This window comes from Petaurus breviceps, unplaced genomic scaffold (genome assembly GCF_028583685.1).
Source record: "Petaurus breviceps papuanus isolate PSGF00001 unplaced genomic scaffold, PetGlider_PUasm1.0 84, whole genome shotgun sequence".
NCBI lineage: Eukaryota > Metazoa > Chordata > Mammalia > Diprotodontia > Petauridae > Petaurus > Petaurus breviceps.
This window is the reverse complement of record NW_027186645.1, coordinates 9,284,682-9,309,473: the sequence shown is the minus strand read 5'-3', so window position 1 is coordinate 9,309,473 and position 24,792 is coordinate 9,284,682. Positions and strand designations below refer to the sequence as shown.

Below are 24,792 nucleotides of genomic sequence, written 5' to 3'. Positions count from 1 at the left end.
TTTTGCTGTAGCACTGAGAAGTTCATGAGCCCTATTTGTATGCTCTGCACTAGGTCTGGCTGCTCCACATGGCTTGCCTGTCTGTTGTTTTCTGACAAGCCACTAAATTGCAGGGGGAAACATGAAACCAATCATGAGAGAAGAGGTACTTTGAGATTTGCTAAAGACAAGGAAGGATCGGGGGATTGATCAACCACTGCAGTCTAAGTCAGGCTGACCAAGAGAATTGGACTCTTGAGGACAGATGTTAATTGATCTTTTTCTTTCTATACCTAGAACCTAACATAGAACCTGGCACATAGCAGGCACTCAACAAACAAATGCTTGTTGATTTGACTTGTGTCATTCATGTTTGACTTGCTACTACTTAATAGTTACGAATCTTTGAGATGCTTAAAAGTCCTAAGAAGTCAGTATCTTCTAGTAGCTTAGAAAGATATTAGTTACAAGATGAAAGTTTCAGAGAGATATATTTTTGGCAGATATAAGGAAACACTAAAAATGAAAAGTGTTCAAATGTGGTCTGAATCCCCACCAGAGGTCCTCAAGTAGAGAGTGAACCACCATTTGTCAGGAGTGCAGCACAAGGGATTCCTGCTTGCCAGTTGGACTATCTAACCTCTGAGGACCCATAAAATCAAAACTGGAATCTGTGAAACTCTTAAAAAGAAAGTCACAATGAAGCATATTTTGGAAACAGCAACCTGAGAACTCTTGGACTTGAATTGTTGATACATCCAACTATTTTGACTTTAATTTGCTCTCGGCCCTTCATCTTTTTCCAGCCCTACTCCTGATTACTCAATCCACCCTCTGACCAGCTGGGAAATTCCTGCCACCTCTTTTCTGGCTCATGCTTTGTTGTTCCCAATAATTCCTGGTTTCAGCTTTCGCTTGGTGTTATGGGACATTTTATCTTTACTCACTATATTTTTGTTCCGGTTGCCTCCCCCATGAACATGTGTGTCTACTTCTGAGCAGTGGCAAGTCTTAGCCAAGGAATCCCAGAATCATAAAACCTCATCACTGGATAGAACCAAGAAAACTATCTAATTTGACTCATGTTTAAATAAAAGTCCCTTCTATGGCACTGAAGACAAATGGTCATTCAGTCGTTGTTAAAAAAGCCCACAGAAGGAGAGCCTACTGTCTTCCTGAGGTTGTTCAATCCACTTTGGGGCAGCAGCTCATTGTTTGGAAGTTTTCCCTTACATCAAGCAGAAATCAACTTCTCCGCAATTTCACCTATTAATCCTAAATCTGCCCTTGGGGGGCAAGCAGAACAAGATTAATCTCTCTTCCACATGTTGTTGTTCAGTTGTTTCAGTTGTGTCTGCCTTTTGATAACTCCATTTGGGGTTTTCTTGGTAAAAGTACTGGGATGTTTTGCCATTTCCTTCTCCAGTTCATTTGGTAGATGAGGAAACTGAGACAGAGTTAAGTGACTTACCCAGGGTCACACAGCTAGAGTCTGAGGCCAGATTTGAACTCAGGTCTTCCTGACTCCAGGCTCTGCCCTTTACCAATGTGCCTGCCACCTAGCTGCCTCTTCCATGATAGACCTTCATATATTTAAGGCAGTTATTATGTCCTCACTGAGTCATCTCTTCCCCAGGATAAACATCCTCTGTCTCTTCAATAAAGGGCACAGTACATATCAGGTATAATACCAAACCTCTCATCGAACTGGGTGCTTTCCTTATGACCTGCTCCCATGTGTCAATGTTATGCCCATAATGTGTTGCCTAAACCAAATACAGTACTTCTGATGTATTCTGACCAGGGAAGATGACAGTAGGGCTCTTACTTTCTCATCCTCAACATTATGCCCATCTTAATGCAGCCTAAAATAACATTCGTGTTTTGGATTTTTTTTGACTGTCATGTCACACTGTTGACTTTTTCCCCAAACTCACTCTTCTGCCAAATTTCTCTCTTTTTGCTGAGGCATCACCCAACTTTCCAGTCATCCAGGTTCACAGCCTTGTTGTCCATCCCCAGTCTCTTACTCATTTATCCCATATATTCAATCTGTTGCCAAATCTTATCCACAATATTTCTCATGTTCATCCTCTTCTCTCTATTCATATGGACACCACCTTAGTTCAGGATCTGTTCTCTTGCCTGGATTACCGCCAAAACCTTCTATTTGGCCATCTTATCTCAAGACTCTCCTTATTTCAAAATAGAATTGTTGAGATTTTCCTTACGCATACAACTGTTGTGATTTTCCTTAAGTATAGGCATCACTTTGTCATTTACTTAATACACTTCAGTTGTCCCTATTACCTCTGGGATCAAATATAAACTCCTGTGTTTGCTATTTATAGTACTTTAAAACTTGGCCTGATCTACCTTTCCAGCCTTATTCCACAATATTCACCTTTATATGTTCTACAATCCAGACAAAGTCGCCTTTTTTTATTCTTCATACATGACATTATACCTTTGTACAGACTAACCTCTTCCTCACCTCCACTTCAAAGACTACCTACTTTCCTTCAAAGTACCACATTCTACATGAAGCCTTTCCTGATGCTTCTAGCTGATGGTTCCTATCACCCATCTCTACCAAATTATCTTTATATGTTTGGTATAAGTCAGATGTAAAACTATATATGTACACATCTCCCTCAATAGAATGCAAGTCCTATGAGGGCAGGGACTGTTTCATTTTCACTTCTGTAACACTAGCAATTTAGTATAATGCCTGGCACATGATAAATGCTTTTGGAGTATTTGACTCTCAAAGCTTATAAAATCTGATAAAATTCCCAGACCTTTTTCATATGAACTATTGTCTGATTATATCTCCTCCAATCTGTATTTATGAAGATATTTTTGAACCTATTTAGAGAATTCAACTTTATCTCTGTGAAATTCGCCTATTATTCTGTTGGAGATCTTTGGGGGATTTTGACCCCTATAGCTTCAAGGGGTGGGAAACCTGTAGCCTTGAGACTACATGTGACCCTTTAAGTCCTCAGGCGTGAACCTTTGATTGAATTCAAACTTCTCAGAGCAAATCCCCTTAATAAAAGGATTTGTTCTGTAAAACTCTAATTCAGTCAAAAGGCTGCACCCAAGGACCTAGAAGGCTACAGGTCCCCCACCCCTCGGCCTTAAACTAGCCCTCCCAGTTTCAAGTCATCTCCAAATCTGACAAGCTTACCAAATATGCCTTCATCCAAATCAGTGATAAAAACTTTGAATAATACAAGTCTTCATCTCTTCTTCAGCTCAACAGCTTCAGATACCCATTAAACTTGGAAAGGCCGTAAGAACATAAAAAATATTTGATGTTTTCATTTTTGTTTTGCTTTTTGCTCTAATCAGAATTGTATACTACTTCTTCCTCTCTTCTCCTAGATCCGTAGTACAAACAAGTTGTTTTGCTCCGTCCTACACACACTGGGTATAGCTCAATGGGATAATCAGAAGTATGCCTTCCATACTCATAGACAGAATATTCCATTACTTTTCTAGCAGTCACACACCAGAAAAAAAAGCAGTCAGTCACTCCTAGTAATATTCTCATTACACAGTTTTGACTGGTGACCTGGCTATATTCTGTTTCTTTCAATGATCCACACCAGAGGAAAGCTAGAAATAAAATTGTATCAGCTTGGATAATACCATAGCATGATATGCCAAAGTAAAGAACTGCATTCATTTTTACTGTTTTAGGAGGAAAACATTATTATTCCTGAAAGGAAGACTCGGATGACACCAGCATGTCACTGTTCTTACAAGTCACTCTTCAAAATGTGTGGAAAATGCATATCTGAGTTCCTTCCTCTTTGTGCAGAACCATAATGGATCTAATCAGTAAAAAAAAAAAAATGAGAAACAGATTTATTTTTATCTGCTTACAAGAAAATGGCCCCTGAAATGTATCCTCATATTTTGTAATTAGAACAACTATCTGGAAAAGTGTGAGGGATTTGACTAACCTGCTCTCCTTGGAGTTTCATAGTCACTGGTGTATCTTCAAATGACTGAGGAGTAAAAATAATAATTACAGCTTTCAGTTGCAGGTAACCAGAACTGCCTTTTGTGTATTATGGGGAGGAGGAAGTCTAGGCTATTGAATGACCCTCTGTGAGGAGCTAGTAAAGGGAGAATAACACAATTTAGAGCCAAAGGGGAATCTCAGAGATCATCCATTCCAACCCCCTTATTTTATAGATATTGGAAAATAAAGCTCAGAATACTGAGGTAAAAGCAAGAAAAGTCTTGGTGAGAATGGTGGGGTGGGTGCTGAAGTTGATCTGAGACAGAGTTGATTAGGTCTGCCTCTTCTGTCGTTGTCAAGGGCTGAAAACCTTCTTGAGATTGTACAGAGAAGGCAACAAAATATTATTTCAGAGCTCATTTGTGGGAGGTAGAAGCCAAAACAACTGAGGAAATCAATGAGGCTGACTGCATCCTCACCAAGCAGAAAACAGTGGTAGACTTTGTGAGAGTTATATCTTATTTTTCTATTTTTTTTCAGGTATTAACAAACAATAGGAACCAAGCAAAATCCAACTATTTTAAACTTTCAAGAATCTGTAATTTCATCACTGTGTGTATTCCTTCCACCAAAGAAATTGGAGTCCTCTACAAAGTAGTAGATGGTCATTAAAAGTTGATGTGGTTGAATTGTCATTACCCTTCAGCTAACCTGATTATGAACATTTCTCCAGGCTGGGTCTTGCACAAAAGACAAGCAAGACATCACTAAGCCTATACTTGGAAGCCTACCAGGTCTCTACTGGCAGAGACTTAGGAACAGAGGGCACCTTCCTGCCACAATGAGGCATTAAATATAGGACTTTAATATAGAAAACTTTTTATACTCATAAAACTACATTTGCTAAGCTTTCTTCTGTATTCAGCACCTCCACCTCATTTTCAATGAAGGAACTTTTTTTTACCTTAAAGAAGAGTTAGATGATGCTGTCGCTGATCTCTTCAAATAACCACTAGTAGATCTTTGTGTGGATGATATAGAAGGCATTCTAGGAACTGTTCTCAGTTTCTGTGAAATCTTTCTGCCTAGGGAATCAATGATCATTTTTCATATGGAATTATATTTCAATATTTGTTTAGAAATTGCCTAATGCTAATTGTGATGCTTGTTCTCTAGTTACTGAAATAATTATTCAGTATGTGTTCAAAAGTTATTCTAAAAGACTAGACACTTGTTTTTTCTTACTGTACAATGATTTTAAAAATATAATTAAAATTCCATTTTTATATAGTGCATACTTTTAAATTAATGAGGTAGAAAATCTTGATGCAAACACACTGATACCTATTGATGTTTTTTTGATTTAGAATCTGCTCCCCCCCCCCAGCCCCAAGTTTATTCATATATTACCCAATTAGCCTTTGTTTCTTAGATCTTTAGGAGATATTTCACGGGACTGAATTGCTTTTACAAAAATAAAATAGAAACACTGACATGACTCATACATTCATATAACATACATATAAATATACAAATAGACAATAAAAACAAATCAAATTTAGAATGTCAAATTCAGAATAGTTGAGAATAGTTTCTCTGATAAAGGTCTCAATTCTAAAATATATATGGAATGGGGTCAAATGTACAAGAATAAGAGCTATTCCTCAATTGATAAATGGACAAGGAATAGGGGTAGGTAGTTTTCAGAGGAAGAAATAAAAGCTATCAATAGCCAAAGTAAAAAAAAAATTCTCAATCACTAGTAATTAAATGCAAATTAAGACAACTCTGAGGTGCCACCTCACACTGATCAGATTGGCTAAAATGACATAAAAAAGAAAAAAAAAGACAATGACAATGCCAGAGGAGATCTGGGAAAACAGGTACATTAATGTTCTACTGATGGAACTGTGAACTAGTCCAATCATTCTGGAAAGCAATTTGGAACTATGCCCCAAAAGCTATTACACTCTATATATCCTTGGACCCAGAGATATTTCTACAAAATCTACAACCCAGAGAGATCAAAAATAGAGGAAAAGGGCCCATATGTACACAAATGTTTATAGCAACTCTTTTTAATGTGCCAGAGAACTGGAAACTGAGGAGAGAGGCCCATAATCTGGGGAAATGGTTGAACAAATAATGGTATGTAATGAAATGTGACGGAATATTACCATGCTATAGGAAAGGATGAAGAGAGTGGTTTCAGAAGAATCTGGGAAGATTTATATGAACTGATGCAAAATGAATTGCACAGAACCTGAAGAACAATTTATACAGTAATAGCAATATTGTAAAGATAATCAACTCTGAAAGACTTAGTAATTCTGATCAACACAATGACCAAATATAAAACATGCTATCCACCTCCAGAAAGAGAACTAAAGAACTCAAGAGTGCAGACTAAAGAATAATTTCTTCTATTTATTTTTTTTCCTTGGAACATAGTTAATGTGGAAATTTGTTTTGCATATCTATACATATTTGTAATGATTTTTTTCTTGCCTTCTCAGTGGTTGTGGAGGGTGCTTAGGGGAAGGAGAGAATTTTGAACTAAAAAAAACATTGACAAAGTTTAAAAAAAAGAGCCCCCCCCCCAAAGAAAAAAACTACTGGATTATCACCCTAACCCTTCTATTCCAACTCATCAATTAGAATGAATGAGCTCTGGGTTCATGACTCAGGACATGCTAGGATTTATAGACTACAGGAAAATTCAAAACTAAGACTAATAATATTTTTTAGCTACATCGGAAGTCAAACACACTAAGTTAGTAGAGCTAAAGTATGAACATAATCACCACCTTTATAACTTTGTTTCTAGGGGAATGGTCCCTTCTGAATATCAGTAACTAAATCACAAAGGAACTTTAATAATACTTATTCCTAAACTGGAGATTACCTTTATCATATTTTTAATATGCTATACCTCAGAATACTTAGTTGCTTGATAGAATGCATTTCCTTATCAAAATGGTGCCTTGCACATAATAAGCACTTAAGAAATATGTGTGGAATTGAATATTCCTGAATCTGAATCATTATTTCAGTCAAATCTCAATGACCAGATTTTGGAGCTACCAAATTACTATAGTGTCACTATTTGTTTTTTTTTTTAATTTTTATGCTTAGACATATATATTTTGTCAACTTTCTATAACATCCATGTTAATAAATGTTGACAGTAATCCCAAATTTCAGATAATTTAAAATAATTTTATTCCTGCAAGACACAAATATATGTGTGCATATATGTATGACACACATATATGTTGCAGATTTAGCTTACAATTATGTTTTCCTTAGGCTAATATCAAAATGAGTTTGCATTCCCAGAACATGCCACAGATTATGTGAAACAGCATGCTAGGTGTGCTTAAAGAAGTCCAGTCTTCAATAAAAATTGCCATAGATATCTCATCAAGTGGACAAGCCACAAATGGTTAATTTGGTTATAGTGGGTCAGGTCAGAATTTTAGTGCTTTAAGTCAAAATCTGCAAACTTCATTCATAGTAAATATTGATAAATTTTTGTTGGGGAAAATCCTGGGTGGATGGCAGAATGAAAAATGGCTTGGGGTTCAGCTTCTTCATTACTGGCTCAACTCAACAAGGTACCCCAAAATACAACAAAAAACACCAAACATAAGAAAAGGAGAAGTGAAATAAGTAGTCACAAGGTAATTACTACAGAAGTGCTTTTGCCCACTCTTGGTGTTTTTCTCATATGACCTTTGGGTTAAAGGCCTACCTTTCTCATAACTACTACAGTTTTCAGCACAAGTCTTTAGAAATAACACCTTGGCAGTATCTTGGAAGGCTCTCCCTCATCCCCTTAATGGATTGGGGTCTGTGAATCTAACTACCCCTGGAGTCAGCCTAAGAACAGAACAAAGTGGTCTGCTGAGAAGAAGAGTAGTGCTCAGAAGAATGAGTCTAGGTAAAAGTGTTGAACAATATGAGCAGGTAGTATCTTTGCCAAGAAAACCCCATATGGGTTCATGAAGATATGGACATGGCTGAAATGACTAAAAACAACAATAAAAGATGTATGAATGGCACAAAATTTATGTTCTTAAAAGGAAAGTTATGTGAATTGCCAAAAAAGGGACATTGTTAGCAATACAATAATATCAGAAGACTTTAACACTCCTCTGTGAGAGACTGATAAGTCAAACAAACATAAATAAGACGGAAAACAATAATCTGAACAGAATGTTGGAAAAATTAGTTTTAAATGACCTGTGGAATGAATAGAAATATGAAAGAATATTATCCTTTCTGAAACAAAAGAATAAACAATTTCTTAGCATCCCACAGTGTCTTTGAAAGAGAGATCATGTTGATCTTCACAGAACAAATCCCCTTAATAAAAGGATTTGTTCTGTAAAACTTGAACTCGGTCCAAAGGTTGTGCCCAAGAACCTAGAAAGCCACATGTGGCCTCAAGGCCACAGATTTTCACCCCTCTACTGGGGTATACAGGAATCATTAACAACTATAAAAAGGCAGAAAAAAATAAACACACATATACAGACAAGTAATGCAACAAAATAACCTACAGAAAAAATATAAGCAAAGGATATAAACCTAAATAAGAGACTGTCATTACTAAATATAATGACATCCTTACCTTTTTACCATAAAACTTTTTTTTCAGAAAAATAGTAAATGTTGAAAATGGAGAGTACCAAATAACACCACAAAGAAAATAAAATAGATTATATCTTAACGGCTGGGAAAATACTTATTTCTGATGAGGGAGTTATCCCTGAGTTAGTTGTCTATATAAGGTCAGATTATCAACTTGTCAGAGCTAAAACCAGAATTACAAAACAGCCACAAGAAAAATGATGAGAAAAAGAAATAGTATAAAACTGAAACAACTCAACCCTGAATTAAACAGGTAGTAAAAAAATGAGAAACGTATAAGAGAAACTACTCCAATTGTATAATTTTGTACAGATATTAAACTTAAATAAGTTAGTTACCTTAATAAGGATATCAAAAGAGCCCCAAATCTATCTTAGTCAGCAAACACTGAGTTGCTAAAGAGCAGGATAGCTTGCTAAAGTTGCATTGGTTAGAATATAAATTTGTTTGTAAAATTTTACCAGGAAAGGGGATGGATCATTATGAGTACTATCAACTCATAAATCAGAGAGAAGCAATGTAGGATGCAGTCAGTTTATAGAAAGTTTGATAAGACCTCCACCTAAACAAAGGAATTCTGGGAACATTTAAGGGAAAAAAGGAAAAGACAACAAACAGAAGAACAATGGAAAAGATGTATAAAAATCATTGTAACAAGTTTTCTCCATCAAGGACTGCACCTGCACCCTAACATCACACCCACTTTTGCATATACTTATAGGGGAGGTAGAAATGGTACTGAGAAGTAAAAAAAATCATCTAGATTGGACTAAGTATGAACAGAAAAAATCCATCCTAGAGGTGACAGTTGTAAAGACACTGAGGAACTGATTTATGAGGAATATTAGAAGTGGATACCAAAGGCACAGAAATTATCTTGGTTCTTATTAGGTGACTGAAAGATCATCAATGACATTGGGTGAACTCGCTTGTGCAAACTTATAGGGGCTCGGACAAAAGTTGCACAGTATGAGCACGCATGGACATCTGCATCATTGGAGGGAATTTCTGAATCAATAAGATCATAGATCCATTTGAATATTTTGAGTATAGATCTGATAAACTAAACTAAGAACTTGCGGACTAAGATTGATTAGTTAACCCAAGTAAAAAAAAAGAAACATCAAATTATCAAAATACAAAAAATAACCAGGTGAATTTATAACAAGTAGAGAATAAATAATGTTACCAGAAACTACTACATTCAGTTAATTGTATGCCAGCAAAACTGAGAATTCAAAGGAAGTGAATAAATATTGCTAAAAAAAATTTTTTTTGATTGGTTTGGACCTGTGATTTTATAGATGTTGGGAGCTCCCAGTAGGAACTTTCTACAATGTTGCAGATCAGCAACTCATCTGCAATTCATAGTCATAGAGTAGCCTAGGACACTGAAAAACTAAGAGACTTGTTTATGATCATGTAGCTAAATTATATCATAGGCAGGACTTGTACCCATTTCTTCCTGATTTCAAAACAAGTTTTCTATCCACTATGCCTATTACCTTTCACATACACAAGTAAAACACCTAAACTGATATGAGAGAGAGAGAGAGAGAGAGAGATCAGAAATAACCTAATCCTAAGAAAAAAAATCAGAGAATTGGAAGCAATCCCACCCATACCCAAAAAAGTACATCCACTACAACATTCCCAACAAGTAGCAATTCAGCTCAGCCCGAAGACCTCTATCTAATGTGGGAGGACCAACCAACAATCCTTTTCTCTGCTAAGTAGTGTGAATCGTTGGGAAATTTTTTCAAACATCAAGCATTAATCAACTTTCTGTAACTATTAGTTCTGTACTCTAAGGCTAAACAGAGTAAGTCTAATCCCTCTTCCACATGACAGTTCTTCATATTCTTGAATGTACTATTATGTCCTCTTCTGAGTCTTCTCATTTCCAGGCTAAAAATTCCCAGGTCATTTAACCTCACGGGTTTGGACTAAAGATCCTTCATCATTCTGGCTGTCCTCTGGACACCCTTCACTTGCAATGTTTTTTTCCCCAAATGTGCTAAATGGAGCAAACTATAAATGAAGAGTCAAAGACAAAATCCCTTGGTCCATAATTCACTCTGACTAGGTTTGATTCATACTAGGGGTACAAGGATGATTCATAAATGGGAAAAATTAGAATAAATAACTAATCATATAAACATCAAAAACAAAATAACATATTTCAACAGATGTTCAAAAAGGTTTTTGACAAAATATTCATTTATAACAAGAACCATAAAAAGAAAAGGTACAAAGCACCCCATCTTTAAGAAGACCAAAATGAGTTATTATTTGAAATGGAAAAACACTGGAAGTTTTCCCAGCATTAACAGAGGTAAAGCCAAGGTGCCCCCATTTTCCACAATAATTATAAAATGCTAACTATAAAGATAAGAGAGTGAAATTAAAGTGCAGTAATAGAATGAGGGATGGATTTAGAGTAGGGGACTGTGACATTTATGCAAATCATTTAACCCCTTTGGATTTGATTATATCTTGGGTCCTTTCCAACTTCAAACCTATGATCTTATGATTCTAAAAGATGGCAAAGAAAAAAGAGTTATCCTTATTTGCAGATGACATGATGAATGAATTAGAAATTAGAAAATTCTGGAGAATTAGTGAAAAAACTAATTGAGATGATTGTTATCTTCAATAGGGATAATATTAAAAATCCACTAAATTGGGGTGGCTAGGTGACACAGTGAATAGAGCATTGGCCGTGGAGTCTAGAGGACCTGAGTTCAAATCTGGCTTCAGACACATAACACTTACTAGCCTTGTGACCTTGGGCAAGTCACTTAACCCCAATTGCCCTACCTTTCCCCCCTCCAAAAAAAAAGCAAAAAAAATCCACTAAATCATCAATATTCCTATAAAATACTTCACAAATTAGAAGGAAACAGTAAGAGAAATTCTGTTTAAAATAACTACAAAATGCATGAAACATCTGGAAATTACCCTACCTAGACACATGCAGGCTTATATGTAAAAATTACAAACCACTCTTTTAAAAGATAACAGAAGACAAATAATTATAGAGCAGCTATTCCAAGTTCCTGATTGGGGCTGTGTCAATATAATAAAATGATAAATTTCTCTAAATTAATTTAGAAGTTTATTGCTATACAAAGAGGATATTTTATAGACCTACACAAAATAATTACTAAATTATTTTGAAGAAACAAAAAAATTTAGAATCTCAAGGCAAAAATTTTTAAAAATAGGAATGAAGGAATCATAGAATTACCTTACCTCCAACTACATTATAAAATTATAATCAACAAAACTATTTAATATTGGTTAAAAAATTTAAAAGTCAATTAGTAAAGTAGCCTATACAAATAAAAAGCAGAAGCAATCAAAAACAATTATTATTCAATAAACATGAGAGTGGGTAGAAAGGAAACCTTATATGACAAGAACTACAAGGAAAACTGGAAAAAGTTCGGCAGAAGTTAGGGTCAAACTAACATTTAATTTACTTCCACCCAATCCAATTCAACAAGAATTTAAGTGCCTAGAATGTATGAAGCACTGTGTTAGCCATGGTAATACAAATATAAAATGAAATATCACTTGCCCTCAAGGAGCTTGCATTATTCTTCGAGGAAAGTAACACGTACACAGATGAGTAAATGTAAAAAAAAAGTACCAAAAAAGCAGCATGGTACAGCGTCTAGAAAGCTGTCCTCACAGTGAGAAGACCTGGGACTTGGGTTCAAGTTCCACCTAGGCTCTCAAAGCTCTTATGAGTTTCCTCACTAGGAGTCCCCTACACCAATAAAATCACAGATGATGCCAAAAACTATAACAAAGTAATTTCAGCAGGGCATGGGGTAGGTAAGGGTTTTAATAACTAGGCTGGATACTAGTAAATGAAAAACCTTTCTCTAAGTAGCATTTATGCTAAGCTTTGAAGGGTTTACAAAGGCAGCATTCTAGAGAAATCTAAGGAATGTAGACAGCCTGTTCAGAGGCAGGGAGATAAGAAAGTGAATATTGTGCTTGAGAAACAGTTTGGCTTGAATAGAGAGTATGTGAGGAAGGAATAATTGTAATCAGCAATAGGGTGGGGGGTGGGGAAGTTGTAATATATCTTAGAGGTAATAGGAGCCACTCTCACAGGAGACTGATATGATCAAACTTGCACTTTAAGAATATTAATTTAGGGGCAGCTAGGTGGTGCAGTTAATTGAGCACCGGCCCTGGAGTCAGGAGGACCTGAATTCAAATTTGGCCTTAGACACTTAACATTTAACTATCCATGTGACCTTGGGCAAGTCACTTAACCCTAATTGCCCTACCTTCCCCCCTCCAAAAAGCAAAAAATAACTAAACAAAAATAAAGAATATTAATTTAGCAGGTGTTGCATTAGCTGTCAAACATGTCACCTTTTCAGTGGGCTTTTTAGTTTGGAAGCAAGTAGTAGTAGTGGTGTGTCTCAGATTCCAGGAGCCACATCATCCCTGGTGTCAGTTCTAGATTCTAGCCAAATCTGAAACTTGCAGAGGAATAACCAGGGTAGGAATCCTAGACCATAGGGAAGCTTACAGTTAACTCTCTTACTCCAAACTCCAAGAAAGCAGCAGTAGAACCAGCCCAGACCTTCCCTCCATAAGTGCAAAACCTGGCCATTACATAGTTAGAAGTAAGAAAGTAGGTTGGAAGAATGAGCAAATAATAAAAAAAGAATACCTGTATAAAAAGCTATTATGGTGACAGCTACTATGGTGAATAAAAAGCTATTATTGTCATTGAAGACACAATTTTAGAAAAAGAAAATGACTCCAGAATACTGATGAGCAATTTTCAAATAAAAATACAGCTTAGGCACAAATTCAACTAGAATACTTAGAAGAGGTAAAGCATGAGTAGTTATTGTTTTTCTTAAAAGTTAAAATATTGTTATAAATGAAATGAGAGAACTAAAGGAAACAAATAGAAAAGAAATGAGAGTCATGGAAGAATTAGAAAGAGAATTAACAGCTTGGTGCAAAACTTCTTGCTCAAGCAATAAACTCCCTAAAAATTATAACAATTATATTGTCCCAAAAGCATGAAACAATAAGAAATATTAAAACAAAGTCAAAAGACTAAAAAAGTAGAAGAAAATGTGTGATATCTCACAGCAAAAGTAATTAACATGGAAACAAATGGAAGAGAAAAAAATAAAGAATATTAGACTACCTGAAAGTGATGACCAAAAAAACCCAAACAAACCCTAGATATCATATTTCCAGAAATCTTAAAAGAAAACTGCCCAGATTTATTTTCTAACAATTAATTTTTGCCCCCAAAAGGCAAAGAAGAAAGAAAATCTGCTGGTCACCTCTTGAAACCTCAAAATGAAAATTTAGATGTCTACTTGCACATCCTCATTATGTGAGATAATTTTGCCTAACCTTGCTTTCCCTTACCCCTCACCCTTCACCCCTCACCTCTCAGTGTATTTCTCTTTTTCCTCTATTTCTATTCTATAGAAACTAGAAGGAGGGGTTGGGATAGGGAAATATTTGAACTTCCCTTTCATCTGAATTTGTCAGAAGTGGCATACACACATATTTGGGGGTATAGAAATACATTTCATTCAACAGAGAAATAGGAGGGAAATGGGAGAAGGGAAAGGGAGAAATTAGAATAGAAGTAGATTAAGAGGGAAATTAGTCCTAAGAAAAAGTAACTATGGATATCCAAAAAATATTTATAGCCTTTTTTTTGAGGTGGCAAAGAATGAGACTCTGACTTGATGGAGGCTGAGACATATCTTTTTGGAAAATGGCCAATTTGGATATTTGTTAGAAGGGTTTTGCTTTTGTTTTCTGTTGTTTTTTTTTTTCCCCAGTGGAGAGGTAGATGGGAGGTACAGAAGGTGGATGTTCATTCATTTAAAAAAAATTAAATGAAAAAAAGGATTAATATGGCAGAGGAAGGTTAAGAAGAGAGTTTTCATCATGTCAGGAAGGGCCTACCAAGTTGAACACACCGCCCAAGGAATCTTGGGCATAATTGTCCATTTTTCATGACTTACAGAGATTGGTGGGAAAATGGGCAGATCATATAAATCCTTTTGTGGTTTTGGTTTACCTGGATATTATCATCTTAGAAGACTTGGAAGAACATGAAAAATGGCTCATGAAGTATTAAGATAAATTGCAAGATACAAGTACAAATGCAATGCAGAGTGTCAGTATATGGATCACATAGTCAATAAACATTTAAATTAAGCTATATTTGCAAGCACCCTAGCACACCCAGGATGGCCTGCTAGCACAGGTTCTTTGATCTGCTTTTAAAGGAAAGACTGCTCAAAAAGGGGTTAACAATCCTACTTTTAATTACATTCACTAGTTCAGAGGAAAGGTCAGCACCCTGAACTTGGAGAAAATGCAAACAAAAAATGCAAGAAGAGAAAATACAAACACAGAAATTTGCACAAAGACCGACAGGACTGTCTGAATATAGCAATATTGCTATACACTTTACATACATTGCTGGATCAAGGGAGCACAGACGTCTAAGCAGTCGGGGGGCCTCTGAACATGTAGCTACTTAGAGTCTTGACAAAGAAATCAAAAGATTCTTCTCATGAGTGAACTCCCAAAGGCAAAATGCCAACCTCCCAGAATACATAACAACGACTCAGCCCCTGATTGGCTCAGAGCCAGTAGGCACACAACCTGTGACTCAGCACAACTGTGAATTATCAGAGTTCAAAGGAGATTAATCCTTCAGATGTTTACAATTTAGTCTGAGCCTAGGAAACTGAACTCCAACAGAAAAAAACAACAAAAATGCCACCTTGCTTGTGCTCACATAAGCACCTCTTATGATTCAGGCACTGTGCTAGAGATGCAAAGAAAGGCAAACTACAGTCCCTTCTTTAAGGAGCTCACAGTCTAGTGGGTGGGCAAACCATGCAAACAATTATGTAAAAACAAGCTATATATGGAATAAATTGGAGATAATCTCAGTGTGAAGACACTAGAATTAAGGGGAATCAGGAAAAGCTTCTGGTAGAAGGCAAGATTTTAACTGAAACATGAAGAATTGAGAAGGAATAGAGAAGAGAGAACTACTTGTCAGTTGGCCATATCCAAAGTATTTTATGAAGTAAAGATTTTTCTAGGATTGGCTATCTAAAATTATTAGCTATTCCATTATCTCAGTTGTCCAATGAGCTCACTCTTAGGTATGTGTAATGGGAATGGGAATTTGAAGATCTTCCCTGCCCCCTTAATAAGTCTAGGGAAATTTGAAGACCTTCCTGGCTTTGAAAATAAACTTTGTCCCCAGTAGGCTGAATGTTGCCACATGGAGCCTGTGGTGGGAGGAGTTTGCTGTAAGGTGGAGCAGAGCCCATAGGAAGCTGGGAGTCAGAGTCAGAGAGACAGTGGGAGAGAGAGGACTCTCAGACAAGGAGTTAGTCAGGTTTATGAGTAAAATATATGTTATATATAAACCTGGTCCTTACCATTTTATGGCTCGGCATAACATAATATGGACATGACATTTGTCATGGGAAAGTTTTAGTTTTTTTATTTATTTGATTAGGTCCACAGGAAAGAATATTCTCTAATCAAAGAGAGTCCAACATTTTCCTGATTCTCTAATCTGGCAAGAGTGCAGTGTGTGTGTGTGTGTGTGTGTGTGTGTGTGTGTGTGAGAATATGTGTATATTTGTGGAGGAGGGAATTAATTGGCAGGACAGACTGGTGAACATATATATGAGTTTAAGAGTTTTTTAAAGACTCTATTCTGTTATCAATTCACAAGCATTTATTAAGTACTCGCTACATGCCAGATATTTTCCTTAGCACTTGGGACAGAAAGAAAGGGGGGCAGGGGAGGGAAGCAATTGAGGTCTTCAGGGAGTGAATGTTCTAATGTGTCAGTCAACATGTAATTAGCAGTAAATGTGAATGTAACACTTCCCCTGTTGTCACTCTCCCAACTTTCATTCACAGGCTGAGTTCCAAAGGCAATGATTGCTCTCAGAGTCCTAGAAATAACCCTGTAGGCATATACACATATATATTTTTTCAATACTATTATCTCTTGAACATCCACGAGTGTGCTTCCCATTAATAAACAATTTAAATAGCTTTTTGGCAAAAGTACTTCAAGGTTTCTCTAGTTGTATTTTATGTATCACTCTAGTTCTGTATGACCACTCTATAAAGAAAACCACTGATTTACTAAGGAAGAGCCACAGGGCAATGTAAATGTACTTTATGTCTTAAGTATGCAAGACATACCTTGTTTTATCCCTAAGTCAAGATGGATCATAAAAGTATATTCTAGAGCTGAAGTTCTAATACTATATTACCTTTCCTTTATTCACTAAAAAAGTAGTTGATAAATACTTTCTATGTGGTAGGTGAGAAGGTTTTAAACACACACACACACACACAAAGACAATCCCTGCCCTCAGGCTTCTTACATTAAATAAGGGTAGAAACAACATGTATAATGTATACAGATATGTAAATATAAAAGATATACAAAGGAACTGACTATGTATGTGTATTGGGGATGATGAAGCTGCCCATTAACATCAAGGACCTTCATCAAAGAAAAAGAAATTCTTAGGTTTACTCTGGTAAAGCAGAAACAAGACATACTTATGAATATGGCAAAAAAAAAAAGTAGGTCTTGGAGAAAGGGAGATTTGGGTTCAAGTCCTGCCTCTCATGCATACTAGCTACATGGCTAAAGGAAAAATAACTTGGACTCTCAGTGATACAAGATAACTACCTAAGACTGTAAGCTGCAGAATTGCAAGTGGTCTGTATCCTTCCACCTACAATCACAAGCATGGAGATTTAAAAAAAAATTAATGTTGATGGATGTAAAATGGATAATTTTGATTTCACTAAATTAGAAAGGTTTTACACAAACAAAACCATTGTAGCTATGAATAGAAGAAAAGCAGGAAACTGGGACAACACTATAAATTTATAGCAACTTTCTCTGATAAAGGCCCCATTTCTCAAATGGATAGAGGAGTGAGTCAAATCTATAATAATATTAGTCATTACCCAGTTGGTAAATGGTCAAAGGATATGAGCTGACAGTTTTCAGAAGAAGAAACCAAAGTTATTTATAGTCTTATGAAAATATGCTCTAAATGACTGATTAGAGAAACAGATTAAATAAACTCTGAGGTAACACCTCACCCCTATCAGACTGACTAATATGACAGAAAGGGAAATTATAAATGTTGGAGGGGATGTGGAAAAATAGGGACAGTAATGCACTGTTGGTTTCTACCAACTGATCCAACCATTCTGGAGAGCAACTTAAAAACCCTGTATTTACTCCTTGACCCAACAATACTGCTAGTAGGTCCGTATCTCAAAGAGATTTAACAAAAGGAAAAATATCTATATGTACAAAATTATTTATAGCAGCTCTTCTTGTGGTAACAAAGAATTGGAAATTGAAAGGATGCCCATCAATTGAAGAATAAGTGAAAAGGCTGTAGTTGCATATGATTGTGATGGAATACTATTGTGCTACCTGGAAAGATTTACATGAACTGATGCAAAGTAAAGTGCAGAACCAGCAGAACATTGTTCATAGTAACAGAAATTCTGTAAGAAGATCAAGTGTGAATGACATAGCTATTCTCAGCAATACAACAATACAAGATAAATCTAAAGGACTTATGATGAAAAATGTTACGTATCACCAGAGGAACAACTGATGGAGTGTGAATGCAGATTGAAGCATTGCTTTATTATTCTTTTTTTCTTTTTTGTTCTACTTTTTCTTTTGCAACATGGATAATATGGGAAATGTTTTACATGATTTCACATTTAAATTATATTAAATTGTTTGCCTTCTCAAGAAGGGGGCAGGAAAGGGAGGAATAGAGGGAAAAACATGGAACTCGAAATTTTTAAAAATGTTAAAAATATTTGTTTATACATAACTGAGAAAAAGATAAAATAAAAATAAAATGCAAAAAAATTAATCTTGGCACTAGTTAATTTTTGACAAGGTAGTTTCTGTTGATCAAGTAAAAGGCTGAACAAGATCTACAAATGGGGCATAGAATCATAGATTTGGAACTAGAAGGGATCTTTAAGGACAAATGTCTACCTCTTCATTTAACAGGTGAGGAAACTGAGGCCTAAAGAGGTTAAGCAATTTGCCCAATACCACAGAAACAGTAAGTGGAGGAGGCCAGATGTGAACCTACATCCTCTCTTGTACTCTTTACACTGTACTATATGCTTAGTTGGACCTTGTTTACTGTCTTATATGCATTAAAAGAGTTATGACATGATCATTTTTATTCTGATCATTTCATGAAATGAAAATCAGTTTGCTGAAGGTGAATGAAGTTATCAGAGTTCTCCAGTCTTCTAGAATTTTTTAGTTAAATGTTAGACACATACACTAAGACAACAATACAATACCCAAAAAGAAAAGCCCCTATACTATTAATCTACATGAACCATTTGGCTGGTAATGGGATCTACTATTCATGGAATTGCTTAAATGATGGTGAGGGAAACATATTTCTCCCTGATCCCTTCCTTTAACAGGACATCCAAAGTTGACTTTAGAGCTCCCTAATAGTAATAGAAACCACTGAGCTCCCTGTTGTATCCCTTTATGTGAGCCAGCCTCTTCTTTCTCCAACTCTGAGATCCAACGTAAGTATTTTCTATATAATGATATAGTTTTGTGTTATAATTTTCTATATAACGATATAATTTCTATTATAATGATATAATTTCTGTTACAATAACTACTATACAAAAATATTTCATAGATGGTAGACAATCTAGATTTTTAAATATTATGTATTCAGACATACAATATTACAAAGTATTTTTATGACATTCAAACACTTATTGTATTTCATTCCAGCTTGATTACATTAAGAAATCAGGTTAGCTTGATTTTTAAGTTACTTTCCATCATTTGGGGGGTTGGAGGTTGGTAGACTAGTGATACCATAACATGTTCTTCATCATATAAGAAAACTGTGTTACTGATCAATTTCTCTCATCATCCAGATATTTTCTTTGAGCTGTTTACCAATAAGTGTTGGATTTGCACTGATCTATCCACAGATTTTTCTCCTAGTTCCTGCTGTGTGTACTTGTAAGGTGATAACTATGCTAAATTTGAGGTTGTAAACCTTAGAAAAACAAAATAGTTCTCATGACACCTGAGTCTATGGCCATAGACTCAGTCAGGCTTAATTAGCTAATTAGAGGAGTAGAAGAAAGATATGACTTTACAAACAATATCTTATTTGATTCTTAACTCTTATTCACAAATACTACAGATTAGCCCCTTTTTGCAGATGAGTAAAACAAAGTTCAGAGACTTTAAATGACTGGCCAATTATCACACCTAAAGCATTAGAATTTGAATCTGGGTCTCTCCTGACTCCACATCTAGTACTCTCTCTACTATATTAGAACACCCAAAAGACATGCATATTAGCACTGTAGGCAAATAAAATTTTCTTTAAAAACAAAATTATACCCAAAGGATTACCATTTGTGTTCTTTTAGATTGCTTATACTCAATTACATTAGCTCTTATTTTACTATGCAGTGTTGTAGCTTTCAAACATGGGGTTTTGAAAAATTGGAGAAACATCTTTATCTTTGGCTAATAGCAGACTGACCAGATCTCCTCTCTTTCTCACTAATGAAGATGCTACATAAAGTTTACGTGTACCTCAGACAAAGGAAAAAGAGGAATTATGCCCTTGCCCCATTGCAAAGAGCCATAGGCTAAATCAAAACCTTAGTTCCACAGTTCTATTACCTAAATCTCTCATACCTAATTATGAACCACTAAAGATGAATTTTGCATATAATTGATTGTAAAGAATCTTAATTTAGAAACAAATGAACAATCAAATAGACTATGACCAGGGTAGTTTAGTCATCTAGTTGGTAAGCTTGTAAATTGAAAATTGATTTTCCGTCTCTTTAGGTTAGTGAATTTTATAGTCATGGCCATCACAGAAACTAGGTATGAAAAATAAAAGGTTATTCAACCAGTTCCCAGGGACGAGTTCTGAAATAGCTTTTTCCCTTCCCCGACTAATGTTTACTTTATTATTACCATTCATAACTTTGCAGTTTTCATCACAGGTTGTGTTTATGTAACACATAAATAACAGTTTAGAAAAAGTGAGAAATTTAACCAGTTAGTTGATTGTTTTGTTTATATACTAGCTTCTCTTTTTTTTCCTCAATGAACCAAACAATGAACGGGGTACATAATCATAGTCTAAACTTAATTTATTTCTTCCAATTATTTTTGGCATTATTAGTCATAACTAAATTGATTATGTTCCTCTTTCTTAATTTTCCCTACTTAGTATTTCTGTACAATTTGAGAGGAATACATACGTGGTAAATTTGTGAAAGAGCCTGAATATCCTTTCAATAGATTCAATGATGTTACAGTATGAGGAACATTGAGGGACCAGAGAAATCTGTAAGAAACAGATAAGAAAGAATGTCTACCTTTTTTTAAACCTCTAAAAATATTAAAAAATAATAATTTCACTTCTTAATTCCACATACTTTTTCTCTAACCAAAAGAATCAAGTTTAAAACCTTTCACTGAGACGGTATGGGTTTGGGGGAAAGTCATCAGAAAACCTGGGTTCAAATTCTGCCTCTGTGTTGGTTGGGCAAGATTATTAAAACCCTTAATCTGGGGCAGCTAGGTGGTGCAGTGAATAGAGCACCAGCCCTGGAGTCAGAAGGACCCACATTCAAATCTGGTCTCAGCCACTTGACACACTTGCTGGCTGTGTGATCCTGGGCAAGTCATTTAACCCCAGTTGCCTTGCCTTGCCTTCCCCCTTCCTCCCCCTAAAAAAAAAGGTTAAAAAAAAGTAAGACCCTTAATATCTCTAGGTCTTTTTACATCACTTGTAAAATTATGAAGCTAGACTAGATGAACTCTAATGTTCCTTCTAGCTGTACACCTATTAACCTATGATCAAAGTTCCATTGGTTTTATTCTTTTTTTCTCTTTTTGGAGGGCAGTTGGGGTTAAATGACTTGCCCAAGGTCACATGGCTAGTTTTTGTGTTAAGTGTCTGAGGCTGGATTTGAACTCAGGTCCTCCTGACTCCAGGGCCAGTGCTCTATTCACTGTGCCACCTAGCCACCCCTCATTGGTTTTATTCTAATGAATAAAGTAAAATCTCTTTAGTCAGGGATACAAGCCCTTCTATGTTTATCTCACACTAAATCCCTTTCATGTACCCTTGTGTTCTAACCAAATTGGACTACTTACTATTTCGATTAACATGATTTACCAGTTCAGTTCTCAAAATAATGTAACATTTACTCAACATTTACTACTCATTAGTCACTATGGGAGGTACTAGAGACATAAAAACAAAAATGAGATTGGTCCTTCCTTCAGGGAGTTTATATTCTATTAGGCCTAGAATTCTCTCCCTTAACTAGCTAATTGTAAAGAAGCCTCACCTGATTCTACCCACAGCTAGATCTAATCTTCCCCCCTACTCACTCACAAGTGTTTTGTATCTCCTATTCACAAATGATGTTCTATTTTCTACTACAACTATTCGTGTACATACCTTCTTTCTCCCACTAGAATGTATTCCTAACTTACATGAGGGTAGGGACCACATCTTAGGAGCTGAAGAAAATACAAAGATAAATGACCTCAAAGCTTTGGACATAATTATTTGTCAAACTGAATAATTTTAAGTAGAAGAAGGTACTTTAAGCTATAATCTTGATCATGCCAAAAGGGGCATGGTAATGAGAAGGTTGTTTATATAGGAATTACTTTTGTGCACAATCAGGTTTTAAACCTCATTTCATGAAATTTTACTTAGATATGACAGAACTCCTATATTTTACATTTATGCTTCTTTTTCACAGATTTCCTGAACTGCAGTTTGACTATTCCTATATTACATTATGCTTTGACCTTCTTCTTTCATGAATCTCTTTAAAACTTTATGAAAAATTTAGGAGAGAATATGTTGTAGTCAAGGTGAGTTAGCGGTGGAATCAATATGAAATTTTAAAAAATGCCAACAAGTGAGAAGCACAAAAAATGTAAACAGGAAAGAGAAATCATAAGGGATTCAATAATCTTAAACTGTTTACTTTTCTCTATGGAAAAATGATACTTGTAACTCCTAAGCACTTTATTATTATTAGGGCAGTTAGAAAGAGTATACATAGACAGAGGGCATAGGTGTGAATTGACTATGATAAGATGATTAAAAAAAAATAAAGTTAAAGATGAGTAAGAGGGATGTACTGGGAGAAGGGGTAAGGGAGAGGTAGAATGAGTGAAGCTATCTCATATAAAAGAGGAACAAAGGGGAGATATTTTACAGTGGAGGGGAAGATGGGATTTGCAGTAGTGGGCAATGTTTGAATCTTAAAGTCTTCAGAATTAGTTCAAAGAGGGAAAAACATACACGTTCAGTTAGGAATAGAAAATCTGTCTTATCCTATAAGGAAGTAGGATGGGAATATGATAAGAGCAAGGGAGAAGAATGACAGAAGGGAGGGTGAATTAAGGGAGGCAGTGGTCAGAAGTCAAACAGACTTTGGGAGAAGTACAGAGTAAAAACAGAGTGTGAAGGCTAAACAAGGAAAAAACAGAATGGAGGAAAATACACATTAATAATCATAACTGTACCTGGCCGTGTAACCTCGAGCAAGTTACCTAACCCCAATTGCTTAGGGGTGGCCAGGTGGCCCAGTGAGTAAGAGCACTGGCCCTAGAGTTGGGATGACCTGGATTGAATCTGGGCTCAGATACTTACCACCACACCCAGAAATAACTGGCCATGTAACCTTGAGCAAGTTACTTAATCCTAATTACTTTAAAAAAAAAATAATTGTAACTGTGAATGTGAATGGGGGAACTCAGCCATAAAACAGAAGTGGATAGCAAAATGGATTAAAACTAGAATCCAATAATATATTGTTTATAAGAAACAAAGAACAAATCATAGAAACAAAAAAAAATAGTTTCATTAAACAGAATGACAACACATGAAAATTTATGGGATGCAACCAAAGCAGTACTTAGGGGAAAATTATTATCTCTAAAGGCTTATATCAATAAAATAGAGAAAGAACAGATCAATTAATTAGACATGTAACTAAAATAAAACCTAGAAAAGAGCAAATTAGAAATCCCCAATTAACTTAACACTTATTAGTGACCTTGTGCAAGTCATTTAACCCTAACTGCCCTGCCTTCCCCCCTCCAAAAAGCAAAAAAAAGAAAAAGAAATCCCCAATTAAACACCAAATTAAAAAGCCTAAAAATCAAAGGCAAGATTAATAAAATTGAAAATTTGAAAACCATTTAACTAATAAATAAAACTAAGAACATTTAGCTAATTTCATTTTTAAAAAAAGAAAAACAAATTACCAGTGTCAAATATGAAAAGATTAAATTCACCACCAATGGAGGTATAATTAAAGGAATTAATAGGAGCTATTTTGCCTAACAATATGTCAATCAATCTGACAACCTAAATGCAATGGGTGAATATCTACAAAAATATAAATTGCCAGATTAACAGATGAGGAAATAGCATATGTAAATAACTCTTATCTTAGAAAAAGAAATTGAACAAACCATAAATGAAATCCCTAAGAAAAAATCCCAAAAGTCATACATTACTGCTAGGTGGGATTTATGCCAGGAATGCAGGGGTAGTTTAATATTAGAAAAACTATCAGCATAATTGACCATATCAATAACAAAAACAACAAAAAAACATACGATTATCTCAATAGATGCAGAAAAAGCTTTTGATAAAATACAACATTCATTCCTATTCAAAAACACTAGAAAGCATAGGAAGAAATGGAGCTTTCCTTAAAATGATAAGTAGTTCTTATCTAAAACCATCAGTAGTCATTATCTATAATAGGGATAAACAAGAAACCTCAATGAGATCAGGGGTGAAGCAAGGATACTTATTATTACCACTTTTTTTTCAATATTGTACTAGAAATGCTAACTACAACAATTAAAGAAGAAAAAAAATAAAGGAATTAGAAGAGGCAATGAGGAAACAAAACTATCACTCTTTGCAAATGATATGAAAGTATATTTAGATAATCCTAGAAAATCAACCAAAAAACTATTTGAAACAACAACTTCATCAAAA

The 24,792-nt window shown here is 35.4% G+C and overlaps 1 protein-coding gene across 1 annotated transcript in view; it reads right to left on the bottom strand.

Moving 5' to 3' along the window:
- Positions 1-3,656: 3,656 nt before the first annotated feature.
- Positions 3,657-24,792, bottom strand: part of LOC138176222 (uncharacterized) — a 61,031-nt gene continuing 39,895 nt past the window's right edge. Inside the window, exons 9-12 of the mRNA XM_069106963.1 lie at positions 21,005-21,090; positions 4,920-5,040; positions 3,954-3,998; positions 3,657-3,821 (exon numbers count right to left, since the gene is read on the bottom strand). Of these exons, the coding sequence (XP_068963064.1) occupies positions 3,977-3,998; positions 4,920-5,040; positions 21,005-21,090 (229 nt within the window). The 3' untranslated portion in view covers positions 3,657-3,821; positions 3,954-3,976. The remainder of the gene's footprint in view (positions 3,822-3,953; positions 3,999-4,919; positions 5,041-21,004; positions 21,091-24,792) is intronic.